General features: G+C 49.9%; 1 protein-coding gene across 1 annotated transcript in view; it reads right to left on the bottom strand.

Annotated features, from left to right (window-relative positions):
• Positions 1-1610: 1610 nt before the first annotated feature.
• LOC116950399 (MDS1 and EVI1 complex locus protein EVI1-A-like) overlaps positions 1611-18694 on the bottom strand; it is a 277925-nt gene continuing 260841 nt past the window's right edge. Inside the window, exons 12-16 of the mRNA XM_076072793.1 lie at positions 13982-14151; positions 13234-13366; positions 11541-11831; positions 10139-10331; positions 1611-9771 (exon numbers count right to left, since the gene is read on the bottom strand). Of these exons, the coding sequence (XP_075928908.1) occupies positions 9637-9771; positions 10139-10331; positions 11541-11831; positions 13234-13366; positions 13982-14151 (922 nt within the window). The 3' untranslated portion in view covers positions 1611-9636. The remainder of the gene's footprint in view (positions 9772-10138; positions 10332-11540; positions 11832-13233; positions 13367-13981; positions 14152-18694) is intronic.

Raw genomic sequence — 18694 nt, 5'->3', positions numbered from 1 at the left:
TCAAATATCAAGGCAGCGAATTGCACGGTACAACACACATCAGTGACCTATTACAAACGTGGCATGGGAATTGTATTTAAATATAAAACAAAACAGCTAACTGTTCATGAATTGAAAAAAAAAATACTCTGGCACTTTGGCAGCCAGCATTCTGTTTAAAAGGGCATATTTTCCACCAAAAGTGAATACTATTCCCTGCAACAATGGGCTGCCTTTTAAAACAGGGCTGCATCTCGTTTAGTGACGCTCCCCCTCATAAATATTTCATGTAACAACCCAGTACAGTTCTCAAAAGCAAATATGCCATCCACAGTTGTGTGGCATTGACATTGTACAGTATACTTGAGGCAAGAGAGATCCAAACGGGTTACTAATAATCGTGACATGCTTACCGATAGCACAATCGCGACACAACTGTGATTAAAAGGTATGATAGGCAGTGTCCGATTGGCCACGATTAATGCAAACATCCTGTGTTTGGGTGGTAGGAATTTGAACTGGATGTCTGGTGGTACCAGTGTGGTGTTTAACTTAACCATAGTACTGCACAATTGTGATCATGGACCTCGGCTGACAGAGAAATGTCTCCGGGTTTGATCTACGGTGGAAAATTTGGCAACTCAAATCTGTGCATAGTGTATAGTTTAACATATCGGGTTTCCGCGATTGATATTAATCATTGATTTAAAATGTCAAAGTGTGTTGTCCACCCTCCTCCACCCGACACAGTCATTCAAATAAAGTTGCCACGTGAACAAACGCGTCGATTGTTATTGCTCGGCCGACGGGACGAGAAATTGTGACAATGTTAAAAGAACACCAGAGGAACATTACCTACTCAAAAACACTAATTGTTGACTGTTGTGGAACATGCAGGACGTTCAATGTTTGTTGATAAGATTGGTATACTATGTAAAACGAATTACTGTGGGTCAAAACGAATTAGAAAACCGATTGACATTGGGATAAATAATTTCATTCCAGATGACTGCGATAGGCTGAGTGCGGCTTGGAAACACATTATAAAGTAATCACATCACAATCCCAATAGTATATTAAAATTAATTAAAAATGTAACACATTATATCATGACTTTTCAGTATAATTAACTAGGACTAAGCTGTATCACCAATCATATGTACCTTTACATCAACATCCAGCATCTTTATTTTAATCAATGTTATCGTTTGTGATTGCATTCAGCTCTTGGTATCACTTCCTGCTGCTCGTTCACCTTCGTGGAAATATTGATGACATCACGCCACAGATTCAAGGCCCAACCTTGGAGGAGACTTACGCAATTCTGACAATCGCCCGATTATGCAATTTTACAACCACGAGCGAAACGTGAGACCACATTGTTAAATGTGTGTGGATTGCTCAACAAGCCGTAAAAATGACGACTTTGGTTCAACACAAAATTTGATTCGCTCTGACAGCTCACCCACTGGTGTTCGACATGAAGCCGCGTGCGGACATATGTCCGTATTTCGAAGTGTAACAATTCATTTTAATTAGAGACTTCTCAAGACTGCTAATGTACACACACTCATACCATCATGTGTCCGCAGGTTTTGACCTCCCTAAGACTTCAATAAAAAAGCAGAAACTCGAGAATACTTGCATTTATTTTTAATCATTAAAATCAATGTCTAAGACAATTGTTTTGAAATTACGACCGCTTTCTACAGAAAAGAAAAGTACATTTCATGTTCCGTTTGGAGGTACATGCATTATTGACAAAGGATCAAACGGGGATAATCTATGCTAAATGATTTGTGTACAGTCGTATCATTGCGTTAGCTATATAACACAGTGGAATTACAGTAACTGTCTATAATAATTATTATTTCAAGCTTCTTACACACACAGCGGAACAGTTACAAAGTGTTCTTCAGTCCAAACACCGGGGGGGGGGTGGGTTTGCACAGTTTCACATTTAAAAAAAAAATCTTTAATTGGGCCGCTATATATTTTTTGTACATTTATGACTTTTTTTACATTATGTTACAAAAACACTCAGTAGCACATCATGGCACTAAGTTAAAAAAGCACCTTTGAAAGTGGTGACAAGTGAATGTATATCTGGCTGAACAAAAAATCTCCCAAGAACACCGAATAATCTCTTCCCTTAATTAAAACACAGATTACTCACAGACGACTCGTTACACGCTGTCGTGGAAGATTACGGGGAACGAAACATTACAATTAAACGTAAGCCTGCCTTTCCACGCAACGATCGAGCAATACTTTTGCCCCCTTAAATGTTTTACAGGCTCCGCTAATGAATCTGAAACCTTATGGCAGTCCAGGGGTTGTTAATGACATTACAGCAGGGGGAAATGGGGGTGTGGACTGATTCTTATTTGAACGCGGGGAAACACGACTGTTTTACATTTGTTTCAAAAAAGTTACGACAGAACAGCGAGAACAAACACTTCACATGGCTCTTGGTGTCCGAGAAGATGAGCATCTCAGAAGAATCATCACGGAACCCTGTAGAAGATTTATAAAGACTTCAAAAAAACTAGAATTTCGTGCATTTGTGGCTGGCGTGAGTTTCTCGGTCAAATGTTGAACTGGTCGAGAGAGGGTCGCCAACACGTGCACTGCCCAGGATTCTGTATCCTTTATTTTTCCGGCAGAACTTCGCCGAGTCGTTTAGACGCTTTATCACGGAGGGGTTTCTCTGCATGGCGTTGTTTGGCCAATTCCAACAACGATTGTATGTTTTGTGTGTGTAGAAAAATCTGAAGTATAATGGTTTATACCGGAGGAATCCGATGAGCTATAAAGCTTTTTCCACAGATATCCAGTATAAAACCCACAGGTACAGAGAGGGGGTGGGTGGGGGGGCATAACTCGAGTCTCCACAAATATCGATCCAAGTATCCATTTTCTGTACTTTCACATCCAGGCGACAGTGTGGCATATGCGGCGGATTTGGGAATTTCACGAATCTCAACACGATTCACCAACCCTTGTCTCCAAAGCGCTGAATACATTTCGCAGGCCTCTCTGGCTAATTAAAACGTAATTTCCAGCATACGTGTAAAATGCAATGCAGTTGACACATGATAGTATTGTTTCTCTTGTTTGACCGCCGCAAAATTAATTATCGCGAAAGTGTGTTCATTTATGTCTACATGTTTAATTCATAACAACACAATTTCAACCGATGAGATGCATCATTCATATATATCCTCGATATGTACAGACATATGAAGTATTAAACAAGCTGAAAGCATTTATTCCAGACAAAAATCACTGAAGCATGATGTTTTTAACTTTGTATTTTACATTATTTTACGATTTTATTCGGGATGCCAGGGTTGACTTCAATGTTCCCTTTTTTTTCTTGCTTGAAAGCGTTTACATATTCACTCCGTAACAAGGGGTCCGTCAATAACTCTCTTCATAAAGATGATAAAATGTTAACACAACTTGAGAGTAAAATTGTGCTCTTAATAGGGACTTGGCCCATTTAAAACTGCCCAACACTGATCAAAGCAAGGGCTGCCCAAAACAAGGGAGACAGAAACCTGAGCAGAGGACTAATTGCAAAGTTGAAAACGCGATGAGCTTTGGCAAGCTCCCGTTAGCTTCTGTACTACTAATCAAAGAATCCTACGGGGACAGACGCATGCTGGAGAGCCTACGTAACTCCGCGCGTGTCTTGACGTTCCCTAACCTGTTGACGATTGCCACAATATTTTTCAAATATCAACGGAGCAGAGAGGCCTTTGGGTTATTGGCATACATCAGGGCAGTTGTTACAAGAGCTGGGATTTGCCACCAGCAGCAATCACATCCACCCATCTACCACCAACTCAAAGCCACTCCCCCCCCCCATTCAAGCACTCCCTGACCAACCGGGTCCATCCAGACCTCCTTGGCATTCGGGGGGGCATGACGAGAACGCACTGGCCTGCCGATTATATCAGCCAGTGCTAAACACAGTAACACCCCCCGTCTCCACGTCCCAGGCAGACTTAGCGCGACCCCGCTGGGCGCACAGAAGATGTTGTACGCGTGTGGCTTGGTCAATGGTTAAGGGAGTGGGCTCCATGCAGGTGCGTGTCGGGGGAGGAAACGGGCCACTAGCGCTGGCACGAAAGCAACACCGATTGAGCAAGAGGCAAAACGAATGGCTCTTAGCCAACGACACAACCACCAGCCGCATCAATTCCATACTTTGAGCATTTAACTTTGTGTTGCTTTTTCATTTTAATGTACTCAAACGTGTTTTATAGATTACGTAAAAATGCGTAACTTTATAGCCCCCATGTCAGTCTTGGGGGCTATGTGACTATACTTCCCCATGCCGGTCAGCGTGCAATGGTGAAGTGTGGGAGATGGGAGGGTGGTGGGCGCGCGTTGGGGGTGCCCAGAACCGAATGAAACACCTCCTCCGCCACTGATGTTAGCCGCGGCTGGGAATGAAACTCGGGTCACCGGGCTCACGGCGCGGTGCGCAAACAACCTCCGTGCCCACCGCAGGCGCTTCGGACGCACGAGGGAGGACCTTACGTCGACTGTGCCGATTGGCGGTGCCCTCGTGTCGACTGTCAGTCGCGGGCACTGTGCGCCGACACTCTTGACTGGCAACGCTGCTCACCGAACGATTCCATTGCGTGCGATGAGAGCGCCAAGTGGCTCCTCTGGCTCTTCAAGTTCGTCTCCATCGAGTAGCCCGAGTCACGATGAAATCGGCTCTCCAGCAAACATGGAACGTCGGGTCAACGTTGCCCCAACGTTGGCATGTTGACCGGGTCGTGCCTGATGGTTGGGGAGGCCTTCATCCAGCAGTGGATTGGTCATGGCTCAGGAGGATGGCGATGATTAGTATTGGAATGTTTGTCCTGCCTGTAGGCGGGGTTTATCCCAGTTCTTGGCTGCACTTGTTATTCACCAACGTCATAATTATCACGGGGCTCGCCGCTTGCGATGAGCACGGCTGGCTATGTACGGTGTGAAAGAAGTTCAACGTACGTACAGTCAGACAATACAGGATGGCTCGCCATGCTTCGTCTGTTCACGCACCGTAGCATAGTCAGCATTTTTATTTTTAAAAGTGTTGTCAACCTTGATGCTTGCTCGCTGCATCAGCGTTTTTAAATGGTAATGAGAGCAAGCCGTGCAAGGGGAGTGTGAATTCTGAGAGAAATCCTGCAAGCGTGCATTTCAGCTGATGGGACGTTATTGATCGGAGCGATGTAAAAGGGTACAAAAAAAAACTGAACGCAATTGCTGCAAACATTAAACTCATGTCGCGTCTAAGTTGGTGGATATAATATTTAAGGTACCAATTAAATGTTTTTACTATTTGTAAGCATATGGATATACATGGCCTCCGCCATGGGAATGTGGAATTGCTACCACTGCTTAAGAGCCACTCTCATTACAAAGTGGAGGTGGGGGGGGGGGGTCTTGCCCCCTTGTTTTAGGCGAGGCGTTTACCATTTCAACAACAATGGATTCTTGAATCTATTCGTGCGGAGTTTTAGGTGTGCGAGTTGAGTTTTCACCAAGTGGTCGGTGCCACATGTCCCACAATAAAGCCAGACACTTGTTTAGTGGGAATTGGCCAAACATCCTCAATGCAGGACCCTCCCTCCTGGAAATAAGTCTTGAGGCTCGCGGAGGCTTTCTCGGATCGGTTGGAGGTGTGGAGAGATGTTTCTTCAGCAAATAACTTTGACGCTCCCCCCTACCCCCACAATAAAAGAGAATATGCGAGGAATTAAGGTGATAAGGTTAATCTCTAAATTACTTTTTGTCTAATGCACGAGGCATTGCATTAAAAGGCGGAATTGGCGTGGTAAAGTATGAATTATCTTATGTACACAGTATACCTGATAGGAGGAGACAAGGTAAGAGTCCTCTCAAATTCCTCTGGATGAGAAGCAGACTGAGACGGCATTTGATGTGAAGCCTGTTAATGTTTTCACATCGTGGCCTCGGCCCAAGAGAGCAGGAACGAGTAATGTAAAAATGAGGTATTTAGCAACAAAAAGTGAACGTTTTAAAACACTTTATATATTAACAAACACAGGTTACTGTACAGAGGAAGGAGAAACATTTAAATAATAGGGATTTGTGTGTGTTGGTTTTTTTTATATATAAAAAGAAGCTACGCATTAAGGAGACGTGAAGCTGTCCTGTACCTCAGCCGTGTGAAAATGTTGTTGTTGATATAACTTTTTAATCAAATCAAGTCTAGATTTTAAATGTTTGATTTGGCACTATACGCTCACGAGTTTAACAATAATAATAATAATCAAATGTTTCTACACAAAAAAAAACACAATCCATCGTATTTTTCTTTCATGGTGACGTACGGATGGATACAAGTACAAAGCACGCCTAACGAAAGGCTGAACCCAGCGCAAGAAGGAGGACGGACTGAAACGCTCACGCGTAAAAGCATCGCCCGGACAAATAATCCGGTGAACACAACAACAATAACAAGCATGATTGTCCCTTTTTTAAAACAAACGGTAGCTCGCAACTTGATTCTATTCCCGCCGCCCGAAGATCACCATCCATCCATCGCTCTGATCAGAACGACGACGCAAAGACAAATCACGTTTGGTCCCCAAAATATAATGCAGGGGGTTGTGGGGGACGTTTCACGGTGCTCTGTCGGCTCATTGTTCAGAGTGATTTTTGAAACCGAAAAATGCATCGATTGCCAGATTTAATATAACTGCCATCATATGAACTGTTGAGTGAGATTCATTGTTGAGATTTGTACGTTTTATTTTATTTGTTATGAGCGATGGACCACAACGTAGTTGCGTGTTGGCTTAGTACGTTTTACTTTTCAGTTTATATATATACACACACACATTTTTTAATATACAGTTTACATATTATAATGACACTCCCTCACAAGTCCTTTGAGGAAATGTATAAATATTAGGAGGATCTGCCTTTTCATGATCTAACAAACCGTACTGCTATAATAAAGGGAAAAAACCCCCAGCATTTTTTCATGAAGGAATTTTGACATTTGCTGCGTGTGCTCACGATAAGCACTTCCAAACGAAATTCGTGTTCGCCGAAAGCGTGCAAGGCCGACACAGACACACGCAACAACTTTACACGCTTTTGGGGAGCGGATGCAACCCTTGTGAATGTGCTGCCACATCTTTATATTTCACACACACACGCGCACGCGCGTAACAAAATGTGTGTTTCCAATGACACTTAAGACCAGACGACGCCGTAAGATGCGACTTTTCTTCAATGCAAACCTGTCGTTGGCAACATAAGTTCTTAATAAAGCTAATGGCCATTGCAATCAACCCTCCATGAGAAATTCTCACTTACAAAAAAACCCACATCGAAATCCTATCGAATTGGGGTCAGCCGAGACCAGTGGAGCCTGAACCCCCCCACTCCCCGCCACCTTCTGCTACATTTGGCAAATTTCTGGACAAATAAGCGCGATGTCAGCAGGAGTTAGTTTTGTGTGTGTGTGTGTTGCTTTAGCTCGAAGCGTACAATTACTTTTCGGATAATTTTCACGATCGCGCCGGCAGCGCGTCGATTGCCTTCTCACGGCGGTGCCTTCTTGACGACGCTTCGCTGCGCTGGGAACAATCAAAACGTGCGCGGACGAACGTCGGATGCAATAATCCGCCGACGCTCTGAGCGAATGTTTCTTTTAATCTGGAGGCAAATAGCACGAGTGGGGACATCGACACTGTGATGTCAATACGAGTGGGAAACTCATACACACACATACATACATAAAAAAAGTAAAAATTATTTTTTTGTTTTGTTTAAAACCGTTAAGACAACTCGGCAACCGCAGCGTTGCAACCGACATTAAAAGCCTCAAAATCTCGCGGGTGAAAGAGCGGGCCGCGGCCCCCGCTGGCTCGCTCAAGCGCATTGCAGAATCGCGTCTCTCCTTGCCCAAACGGCAGCGGTGGTGTTTTTTCAACGCACAACTCTGCTCGCCAGGGCCCCCGGGGCAGCTTGGCGCGTGGCCTCGGGCCAATTCCACTCGTCGATGTGAAGGTTGAATGACGTTACAGCGGACGCTGGGGGATTTGCTATAAACTACCCTGAGAGAGAGAAAGTGAGACTCGATCTCTGACTGGAGACCCTCATCCCAACTCAGATTAACCCTCATCAGCTGAAATGGAGCACAATTTGTAATTTTAGTCGTCACTTTTTTTTGGTCCATTTGATTGTTTCTCTCTCTCTCCAGTTAAAATCATTAATGAAACCTAATGCAGAGATTTTAAATACTGTCCTGTGTTGTAATTAAAAGGCATTTAATATCCAATGTGTCAAATAAAACCATTGCAAATCCTAGCAGGGCGTACTCGTAAGCCAACACGCTGTGCAGTAATTTTCACAAATGCTCTTTCCTTTACAGGGGGGGGGGTCCTTAAGAAATGTCACCGAATCCCATTGGTGTTTTCTGATGCCGCGAGGTCCCATTTATGATATCGGCGGAATCCTGTAGGATGTGTTTTTGGCGGGAAATCTTCATTATTTGGCCACTGTGTGCATTATAACCGTTCTAAACGCCGTGCAAATGCTGTAAAGGTCTGCGCCGCAACTTGCTGGAAATGTGAAGCACAAAATAAAATGTGTTTGTATATGTTTCTATATATTTATATAAAAAAACACACGTGCATAAAAAACCGAAATAAAATTGGGCCCATATTCCGTGAAGTGTGATCCACCATCGGTGGAGGGTTCCCCCCCCCCCCCCAATAAACAAAGAAAAACTGGTGCGAGGGGAAAGTGTTTACAGGCGTCACAAATACCACGAGCACGAATAAATAACACGTTTACTATCGCCGAGACACGAGTGTGAGTGACCGCACAGAAGAGGCGAGGGGGGGGGGCTGGATTTGTCTTTCACAGAAGAGCGAGCGCGGATGGGAGGATTCACCGGACACCCACCCCAGCGCAGGCCGCTGTCGTCTTCACGCTCGGCGAGCGAGCGGGACGACCGCAACCTCGCACAGCGCTGGGGGGAAACTGCATTCGGTCCCCACGATTTCACTGGAATCGTCGGCGATGGAAACGAAGGTGGGACAATCTTCCTTTCTTGGTCATGCAAAAGTGGAATTTGGAAGTGCAGAGTTGGTCCCAACAAAAGTCAAGTTTTACATTGTAATAATAATTTTTCGTTGTTAAATTTTAGCTTCTTCATTTACGACTGTTACTTTATACTTCTAACGGAGGCTTGGGGCGTTCAAACTCCCCACACGTTTGCTGCCTCTTGTTCTTGATCGAGACGGCGATTACCTCGGAGGCCCCCCGTGACCCCCCCCCCCCCGCTCCACCTCGGACCGCAGGCTCACAAAAAACAAGATGGCGGACTCGCTCACGCCAAGTGCTGCCCCCCCCCCCTCCATCTCCGCCGCTTCGTAGCCACGCGGCAACGCGCAAGCCCCAGCGCGCTGCGATGGGGCCGCACCAAGCAAGCACGCGGGGGGGCGGAGGGGACGGATGCCTTCCCGAGACGGCTGCGAGCAACACAGTAGGGGACGTGGTGGCGTCGTTCCAATCTTCTCGGCTCACGCTTCCCACCGTCGGGCCCGGGGAGCACCCCCTGGCCACCCCCCCCCCTGCGCCGAGGGGGGCTCGGCGGCGCCACCACCGCTAGACGTGGCTCGCGGCCAGAGCGGCGCCGTTCTCGGCCGACGGCGGGAGTGTGCGCGGCCACCCCTCGGCGGACTTGGGCAGCCCCAGGCGGCCGCCTTCTTCCTCCGACAGCGACAGCATCATGGCATACGTCTGTGACAAGCACAAAGATCCCCCCGTGGAGCCTTTAACGGACCGTTGAACCGAGCGACGTGAGCGAGTAACATCGATGAATGCCGGCACGGAACACAAGGTGGCCAGCACCACGCCCGCCTTTATCTCTCCAGGTCTAAAGTTTACACACCGCACCTCCGATTGTGGATGGCTAGGTATGGTGCGAAAGAAGCTCAACATACGTATATAACTTACGGCTGAGTTGACCTAGGGGAGGCTCACCGTTATTGGTCGTGAGCGGGAATCGAACCTCAGGACACCGGGTTTGTAATGAAGTGCGCTAACCACTACACTACTGTTCCCCACTCCTCTACATCACAAAAAGGCAGCAAGAGCTTCCTGTTACCTGAGTCTTGTTCTGCCGGAAAGGAGAGGGCTGCGAGTCGGGCTCGGGGGTCAGCGGGTTGGGGTTAAAGGTCAGAGCGGATCCGCTGGGAGGTCGGAGTTCACCGGCCGGCCGGAAGGACAGGCCGTCGGTGAAGCGGGCGATTTGCTCCAGGGCCGAGAGCGGCTTCTCGTGCAGCGGGCTCGGGCTGCACCTGCACGGTCGGGGGGCGAGAAGCAAGCGGTGATCACCGGCGTCACTTCTCACACGCGCCGACTCCCCCACCGGGGGTCATGGAGCGTCGATGTGTGCACCCGCTCCGAAAGCGGGGCCCTGGGTGGGATCAAGATCCCGCTCCCCCACCCCCAGCACCCCACATTTGGCGATTCAAGTAAAGGTGGAAAGGAAACGACAGGATGTGGAAGACAGGAAGCCATGGGGTAGGTGCGGCGATTTAAAGATCTCAAAGGGGAAGCGTCGATGCCGAACGGAGCGGCGACACCAGCGAGTGAGAGATAACCGTGGCAGCAGTTCGTTCAGCGCCATCATCGCCAATGAGCTAACGGAAGGGACAGTCGAAAGGGACACGGGGCGTTACAGGCAGCAGAGGGCAATGCAGCAAAATGCATTGTTGTCCTGTACGTCCACGCTCTCCGCCTTCACCAACCCCGCACTGATCAGAGTGGGGCGAGGTGCAGTCTAATAGCCGTGCACCATTCCCTGCGCTACATGGGGAAGCCTCCTCATCCAGCAGTGGACTGAGAAAAGAGTTGCACACGTGCACACACGTGCAACGTGAACGCATTTAATTCGCACACGATTAGAAACGTGTGCAAGGAAGGGGGTAATAAATCCATAGCTGGGGACGCAGCTACCGTGTCCACAAGAGTGAGACAGGACGAATGGCGAAGTGATTGCCAATGCACGACAGTGGACAGACGGGTCCACGTGAATACTCTAAACCGGCTAATCCGGCCTACTGCTGGCGACCGCGTGTAGCGAATATAGGGCCGAGCGTGCCGTCAGGGAACAACGTTCAGTGCACATCGTGCAATCGGGGCCACGATCAACACGTTGTGTCACGTTGTGTAGAGCGGAGCACATTCACACATATTATATGCCCAGTATATAAAAAAAAATGTTGAATTGAATCGTCGACAATAATTGTATCATATTGTAACAAAATGAAAAAAAAGATTTTCAACGTTCGTGGCAGCAAGTTTTGGCACGCCGGCCCTTTGTTCAAGGGAAGTCCCCAGCCGGCTGCCCAGAAAATATTTCCCCACCCGGCACACCGCATCCATTGTTCCTCTCTCGCCATGGCTGCGGCTACTCGTCACCGCGGTGCCCCCTACTCCCCCCAAAAGTAACCCAGAAACTCATTCGGTGAGAAACGCGATCTCCGGTCAGGCGATCATCGAACCTCAGCAGCGACTCCGGGCTCGACGAAATGGAGAGCGGCCGCCCGTCTTCCCGGCCTGCGTCCTTGCCACCGCCGTCGTCGCCGCCGTCGTCGTGGTGACGAGGGGACCGCGACCCCCGACCCTCGGCCTGCTCCTCGTCCTGCCGGACCGCCGCCGTGTTCTTCTTCCTCGCGCCGTCGCGCTCGCTCCCTCCACCCCTCTCGCCCCTCGTGCGCTCTCGCTCTCTCTCGGCTTTGGACAGAGCCTCGGCCTCCTTCTGGCCATGCCCCGGCACGGCCGCTTGCTTTGCGCTGGCGAAGAAGAGGAGGAGGGAGCAAAAGGAGGGGAAAGGTTGATCGTTACGGAAGGAAGCTCTCAGCAAGCCGCACGTGGACATTTGAGTTTTCGTTTGAAGGTTACGGGAAGAAACTAGGCTTCTTCGAATCAACGTGCGCTCATCTAAGTCAAGTTACTTTTTTTGACAAAGCACACCTCCGATTAGCGCGTTTGGCTATGTATGGTGCGAAAGAAGTTCAACACATATACACAGCAGTCTATTTCTTGCCGGTAAATATTAGAGCTCCCTCTAGTGGAGGCCTTTCTACCCGCAGTGAATAAGCAATTGCAAGGTTGCTCCCAAGTACTGAAATGAAGCTAAATGTTCGTTACCTGTTACATTTCCATCGCCCAATAATAGCGTAACGGATACTTCCACGTATTCATATTCTGAATAATGTCAGAAATAAGCCAGATTTTTCTTTTACATTCAACCATGCATGTAAACTCGTGCACCATTAGGGGGAATATAAGTGACAAAATAATTTGGCCGACAAACAATATATGCATCTTTCCCACAGCTGTCTCTCCACATAAAAAAACTACGAGATGTGTAGCAAAAAAACCAACAACCTTTTATTCGCGTTTCATGTGGAGGGGCAGCTTTGGTTGGCTACGTACGGTGCGAAACAAGTTCAACATCGTACATCCATTACAAGGGTGCGTATTGCTGTAGTCATTGCACACTCGGGCAATTTGCTTCGCCACGTGACGACCACGTGACGAAGGGAGATGCACTGCCATCTGGCGGCTTTGCTTCACCACGTGACGACCACAGGAAGAAGGGAGATGCACTGCCATCTGGCGGCCACTTCAAACGCTGCAACAAGTCACAGACCGCGATCACGTGGCTTTGCTCGACTCGCTTATCCCAGAAGTAGATACAAGTTCCCGTAGCAGAATACCCGACACGGTTTAGAAGTAAAATTAGAACAATGCGCATTGGACGTAATGTTCGATCGAGGACTCTGAGGCGAAGGAGCGGGGAACTATCTCCATACTAAGGGCCAATAAAGCCGCGGGCCGTGTGGTTCCCCCAACGTACGATGGCGAGATGTTAACTCCTTCGCCTGGTATGCAGTTGGTCGTGGGTTCGATCCTGACGACTGCGTATATGGAGTATGCATTGTTTCTCTTTCCATGTTTTTTTCCAGGTCCTCCGGTTTTTCCCTCCACATTTAGGAACAACGTGTGTTTAGAGTATTTGGCTGCTATAAATTTCCACATGACAACAAGCCACTTCGTTGAGCTGTCATTTGTGATGGCCAGGTCACTCCTGAAAAAAGAGCTACACAGCTCAGTGGGCCTAAACTGGTCAAAAAAGTAGTTTAACAGTTTATACCCCTGTGTTTGGAACATTAAACGCGTGGCACTCACAGGAGCTGGGAGCCCGGAAGGTGTGCCTGCCCTTCGCTCAGGAAGTTCTGGATCTGGGAGAAGAACGAGTCGTCCCGCTCCTCCAGGATGGAGCCGACCTCTCGGTCCGAGCTCGGAGAAGATCCGGCCGTGCCTGCAGCAGAGGCGACCCGATTAGACACGACCACGACGAGAATAGAATTCGCGTAATCGGCATTCATTCTGGACGTTAGGAGGCTTACTGCATGCTGATACGGTCAACTTGCAACCGACAAGACAGACGTGGCACGCTCACCTCTCACCTCTCACGCACGCACCTGATGCACCCACTACTAGACTTACACACGAACCCTTATGCACACTTGATATAAGACAAAGACACCGATCGCCCTATAGCCTTAACAGACTTTTGGGACAAGTGCTGTTAGCGACTAGCAAACAACACCCACCATTTGTCACTAAGTAGCGATGACATCACCACGGCGCCTGTAACAGGCCAGATGCATTTTGAGGCCACGTGAAGTGTTGAAGGCTCGCTGACAGGAGGAGGTCACGGGACAGACCCAGGTGCCATGCGTTGATCGACTGAGATGACTGGCAGACGCACCAGCTGTGCCCCCTATTGTGACAACTGGCTGCATTTTATCTGCCCGGAGCTCCGCTCGTCATTGTCAGGGCGACTGTCTCCAACCGACCAGTAGCGCGCCCTTCACGAGCCTCGGGGTACACACACACGCAGAGAAGCGCACGCGCACACACGCTCTCTCACCTGACACGCTGTCGGTGTCGTGTTTCTTGAGGTGGCGGTCCAGGTTCGTCTGCTGCCCGAAGCAGCGGCTGCACAGGGGGCAGCGGAAGGGCTTCTCCTTGTTGTGGATGTTGCGCACGTGCCGCTGCAGGTTGGACGAGATGCTGAACGAGCGGTCGCAGTACTTGCACCTGCCGGCGTAGACACGGGGGTCGGGGGTTCGACACGCGGGGGGGGGGGGGGGGGTCAGGGTCGTTGTTTGAGGGAGGGCGATGGATAGTGGAGCGAAACGTCGGGCGTCATTGCGAGCAACGCGCCGGGGAGCCGTGCACGGGGCCAAACGCGGCATTGCTCTGCGACTACCTCGGAGTGCCAGTCAACTTCGTAGGATTGTTGGTGTGGATGTGGCGAGGGTTGGGGGGGGGGGTTACTGTTAGCGTCGTTGGGTTTCGTGTTCGAGGTAAGGTTAAGGTCAAGGTCAGAGTTGGATCGTGTGCCGCATTATGATAGGGCGAAGGTTAGAAAGTTACGATTCGTGTTGGGTTTAGGGTTAAGCTCGGTGTTGCATTTTGAGTTCGTGCAAGGCTTAGTTTTTTAGGAAGGAGGTGAGTGATGACAGTTTATAAAAGTTTTTTTGTTTAATTCCATGTATTAATATTTAAATATATAAATGTATATTTTATTCTTAAGTCATCTTGCCACCACCCCCCCCCCCATGTGAAAAATAAACGAGCCATGAATTAAGCTTATTTCCCAAGGCGTCGCGATTCCAAGTTAAGACGCACGGTTAAATTATTAATATTACTTCTAAAAACGTTGAGCAGCGTACGAAATTAATGGCATTTTCTTTCTTTTCCTGTACGACACGACTCAAAAGGAGTGGAATACTTAACAAAACAAATGTTATACATAATATAAAAAGTATATATTAATTAAAAAAACCTCCACGTTGAAATTTAATTCAGGTGACCAATGGGGAAATTGAAAGTAAAATAATAAAACGAATGAGGGCCTCTGTTAGCCCCCGTAATAAATCAGCTCCATAACCCTGCACCAGCAGAGGCATCAATCAGCTGTGTCAGTAGCTGGGGGCAGCAGGGGGGCGGGGCGGTGTGTGGGGGGCGGTCTCGCGGGGGTGCGATATTTGAGTCTCCCCGTGCACCAAGACACGGTGCCCGGTTACACAAGGAAAATTAATCAGCGTCGTTAAGTCGACGAAGCTTTTTCCTTTTCAACAACAAAATCATACATATATAAACGTCCCCCCCCCTCCTTCACGCTCACTCCCCCCACCCCTCCCTCTTAATTCTGTTTCAACTCTAACATTGGACGCAAGTCAGGAGACACGAGGTGTCTACTTTTGAACTCCTATCGTGTTTTTTGTATTGTTGTTGTAACGTTCTGACCCGCCACCACTGAACGTCTGTGAAAAAGAAGAGCGTTCCAGCTCATCGGATTTCTCCAACAAATTAATACATATTCAGATTCTGATTTGGGAGCGTGGCTGGGCGGTGTCCCACCGTCAGCCAACGTTGTCTCAACGTCGTATTGTTTCCTGGGAAATTGGGAAGTCAATGGTGATTGTCCTACTGAGAGACAGTCTCCTGCCATGTAAACAGGAGGTGAGTGCCAATGTCTCGATGTTCATTTCATCCTCTCTAGCCAGTTCATTTGCGCAGTGAAATCGCTTTGGTTTCTTGACAGTGTGCACACGCGGGCACCGCTGTGTGCACACGGGCACCGCTGTGCGCACGCGGGCACCGCTGTGCGCACGCGGGCACTGCTGTGCGCACGCGGGCACCGCTGTGCGCACGCGGGCACTGCTGTGCGCACGCGGGCACTGCTGTGCGCACGCGGGCACCGCTGTGCGCACGCGGGCACCGCTGTGTGCACACGGGCACCGCTGTGCGCACGCGGGCACTGCTGTGCGCACGCGGGCACCGCTGTGCGCACGCGGGCACTGCTGTGCGCACGCGGGCACCGCTCTGCACACGCGGCTCGAGACAAACACAGCAACGCTCGAAGCACGAAGCGGCGCTGATCTCAAAGCACAACATCTGTGAGTGCGTAGCAACGCGGACGCTCAACATGTGGCACATAAAAATTACACACACGTGTGCACGCACGCACGCGCGCGAAAATGCGCCGCAAACAAACATCGAAACTGCGCTATTAATTTTTTTTTGCTGGAGCCCGAATTTATTTTAAAAGGGAGATGAAGTTAAAAGGAGCGAGCGGGGGGGGGCTGTGCCACGCCTGCGCCACGCAGCAGCAGCAGCAGCCGCAACAGCAGCAGCGTCTGACTTTTTTTTTTTGCGCGGAGATGCCAGGGATGGCGATGTCTGCGACGATAGCGCGCGGGACAAAAGGGCCCGCTGTGTTTGCGTGGCCAAGTTCGCCGCGAGACGGCTGAACCACGGGGACGCCCACCACCTCGCTCGCCAACTCGACTGCGAGCCGAGCCGAGCCAGCGAGCAGAGCCAGCCAGCCGGACAATTTGTTCAAAGCAACTTTGCGTTACTTCAAAGCGGGCTTTCGCCCCAGCAAGCGTGCACGCAATTACGATGATGAGCGATAACGCCCCGCCGTGGCTGGAATCGACGTGCGTGCGAGTCGGGCGCGTGTCCGTGTCCGCAGGTCGTCGTGCCCGCTTGTTGCGTGTGCACGCTTGTTGCGTGTGCCCGCTTGTTGCGTGTGCCCGCTTGTTGCGTGTACACGCTTGTTGCGTGTGCCCGCTTGTTGCGTGTACACGCTTGTTGCGTGTGCACGCTTGTTGCGTGTACACGCTTGTTGTGTGTACACGCATGCTCTGCACGTGAACCGGGCGCCGCTGGAATGGTCAACATCCGCCGCTCGAGCACCGCGAGGTCGCTCATTCTTCCTCGACCTTGCTGCCCCCTTTAAATCTGGGGGATTCATCCCGCCCCCCCCCCCCCACATGATTGGCTTCCTGTTCCCCTGACTCTTGCTCTTGTCCAGGTTCAAGATTTTCCTCCTCTTCTCTGGCGATGACCAACTGGCTAGAGAGTGTTGAGTTCTACGTCTGTGCTACAGAGTGGATGTGGAGCTCTAACGAGGGTCTAGGCTGCAGAGTGGTCAGGATTGTGCATTCGTGAAAAAATTACCGTTCCATTTGCCTCTGCAAATGCGTCACATGCTTTGACCAGGTGGTGTGTGTCAATGCGTGGTGAGTGGTAGCGTAGTGGTTAGCGCACTGTGCTACCAACCCTACCAACGGAGTTTAATTCCCACGCACGACCAATATCTGAACTGGTTATGGGGCTTCCCCAGGTCGATTCAGCCTTAAATGAGTACCTGATGTAGTGTAAACATCTGCACCGGAGAGGCAAAAGTGGCCAGGTGTGGTGCTGGTCACCGACCCCCACGTGAGCTGTCCCGGCCTTCATAGGTGGTCACTAACAGCACTTGTCTCAACAGTCTGTGGAAAGGCTACAAGGGGGGGGGGGATCTCTGTCTGTGTGCTTACGTGTCTAAGAGAGCGAGCCCAGTTGTGCCCTGGCGGCGTGTTAGTAAACTATTCACAATGGTGGTGGCCACGCTGCTGCTGCTGCACACGACGGTCAGTGGGTTGGTGGATCACCGCACAGATGTCGCGAATCTCCCTCCCCCATGGGCACGGAGCAGGAGCCGTACCCTGGCTCAACAGGAGAAGGCGGTGCAGCAAGCGTGGACTAATCGCCGTCTGTTTCCATCTGTACGGGGATAGAGTGTTGCTGCCTCGCACCCGTGGGTTTTCTCCGGGTGCTCCGGTTTAGTTCCGCGCGTGTAATAATAATAATGATAAACACTCATCGTTAACTGGCAGAAACATCTAAAAATAAATTGCCCTAAGACTCGGCGTGGCTTTCCTGGATAAATAAATGCGTTATTATATTCTCCATATCATGCACGCACGCGCTCCCATTTACGGACGAACGGCACAAAGCCCACGCCTGCGCTCAGCCCAAGGAACGAACTCCCAGGCTCCCATCTCCCCCCCCACCTCTCTCACGCGCGCAAGCAAAAAAAGCAGCAACGGACGCGCGCGCGCGCACCCACGCACACACACGCATATATATATTTTTAAAACCTCCATCTAAATTACAGGCTCAGCATTCAGAGCGTAATCAGTCGCCCATTAGCCGCAGCAAAGAGGAGACAAGCGTAACAATTCGTCACCCATGCAGAGGTCAGAACCGCCAATTTCGATACTTCCTGTGCATGTGCTTTCTGCCGCGCCAGCCAGACAATGCCGCGCTCTATGCGCTAAAACTCACGACGCCCGCGCCGGGATTTTCGTCGGCAGAAAAGCGCCGCCGCCGCGGCCGCGGCCGCCGCCGCCGCCGCGGTTATTTTGTCAGCTGAGATCCATCGCGGCCCCCACGAGCGGCCGGGGGAGTTTACAGCGACGAGAGCCGCAACGCGTCCACGTGCGTTTGTTCGCTCGCGACCCGTCGGTTTAAAAAATAAAAATCCTAATTCGTGTTTCGCCAATACCTTGCTTTCGTTTCGTTCACGAGTCTATGCCGTGGAACGCCGTCGCCGTGGCGGGGACGTCGGCCGTTCTCACGACGGCTCGAGCGCGACATCGCTGGGGCGCTCGTTTGCCGTCGCCATTCTCGCCCATCTTCTCTTCTCTCCCCCAAGTTCTCATAACCACGTGACCGATTCGAGGCAGCGAAGTGACGCTCGTCTGTTTACAACTTCATCAGTGCTGTTTGTTGTTGGCCGCTT

This window comes from Petromyzon marinus, chromosome 39 (assembly GCF_048934315.1).
Source record: "Petromyzon marinus isolate PM22_M1 ecotype Great Lakes invasive population chromosome 39, UKy_Petmar_22M1.pri1.0, whole genome shotgun sequence".
In the NCBI taxonomy this organism is placed as follows: domain Eukaryota; kingdom Metazoa; phylum Chordata; class Hyperoartia; order Petromyzontiformes; family Petromyzontidae; genus Petromyzon; species Petromyzon marinus.
Note: the sequence above shows the minus strand (reverse complement) of the source record. Positions and strands in the feature narration are given on the sequence as shown.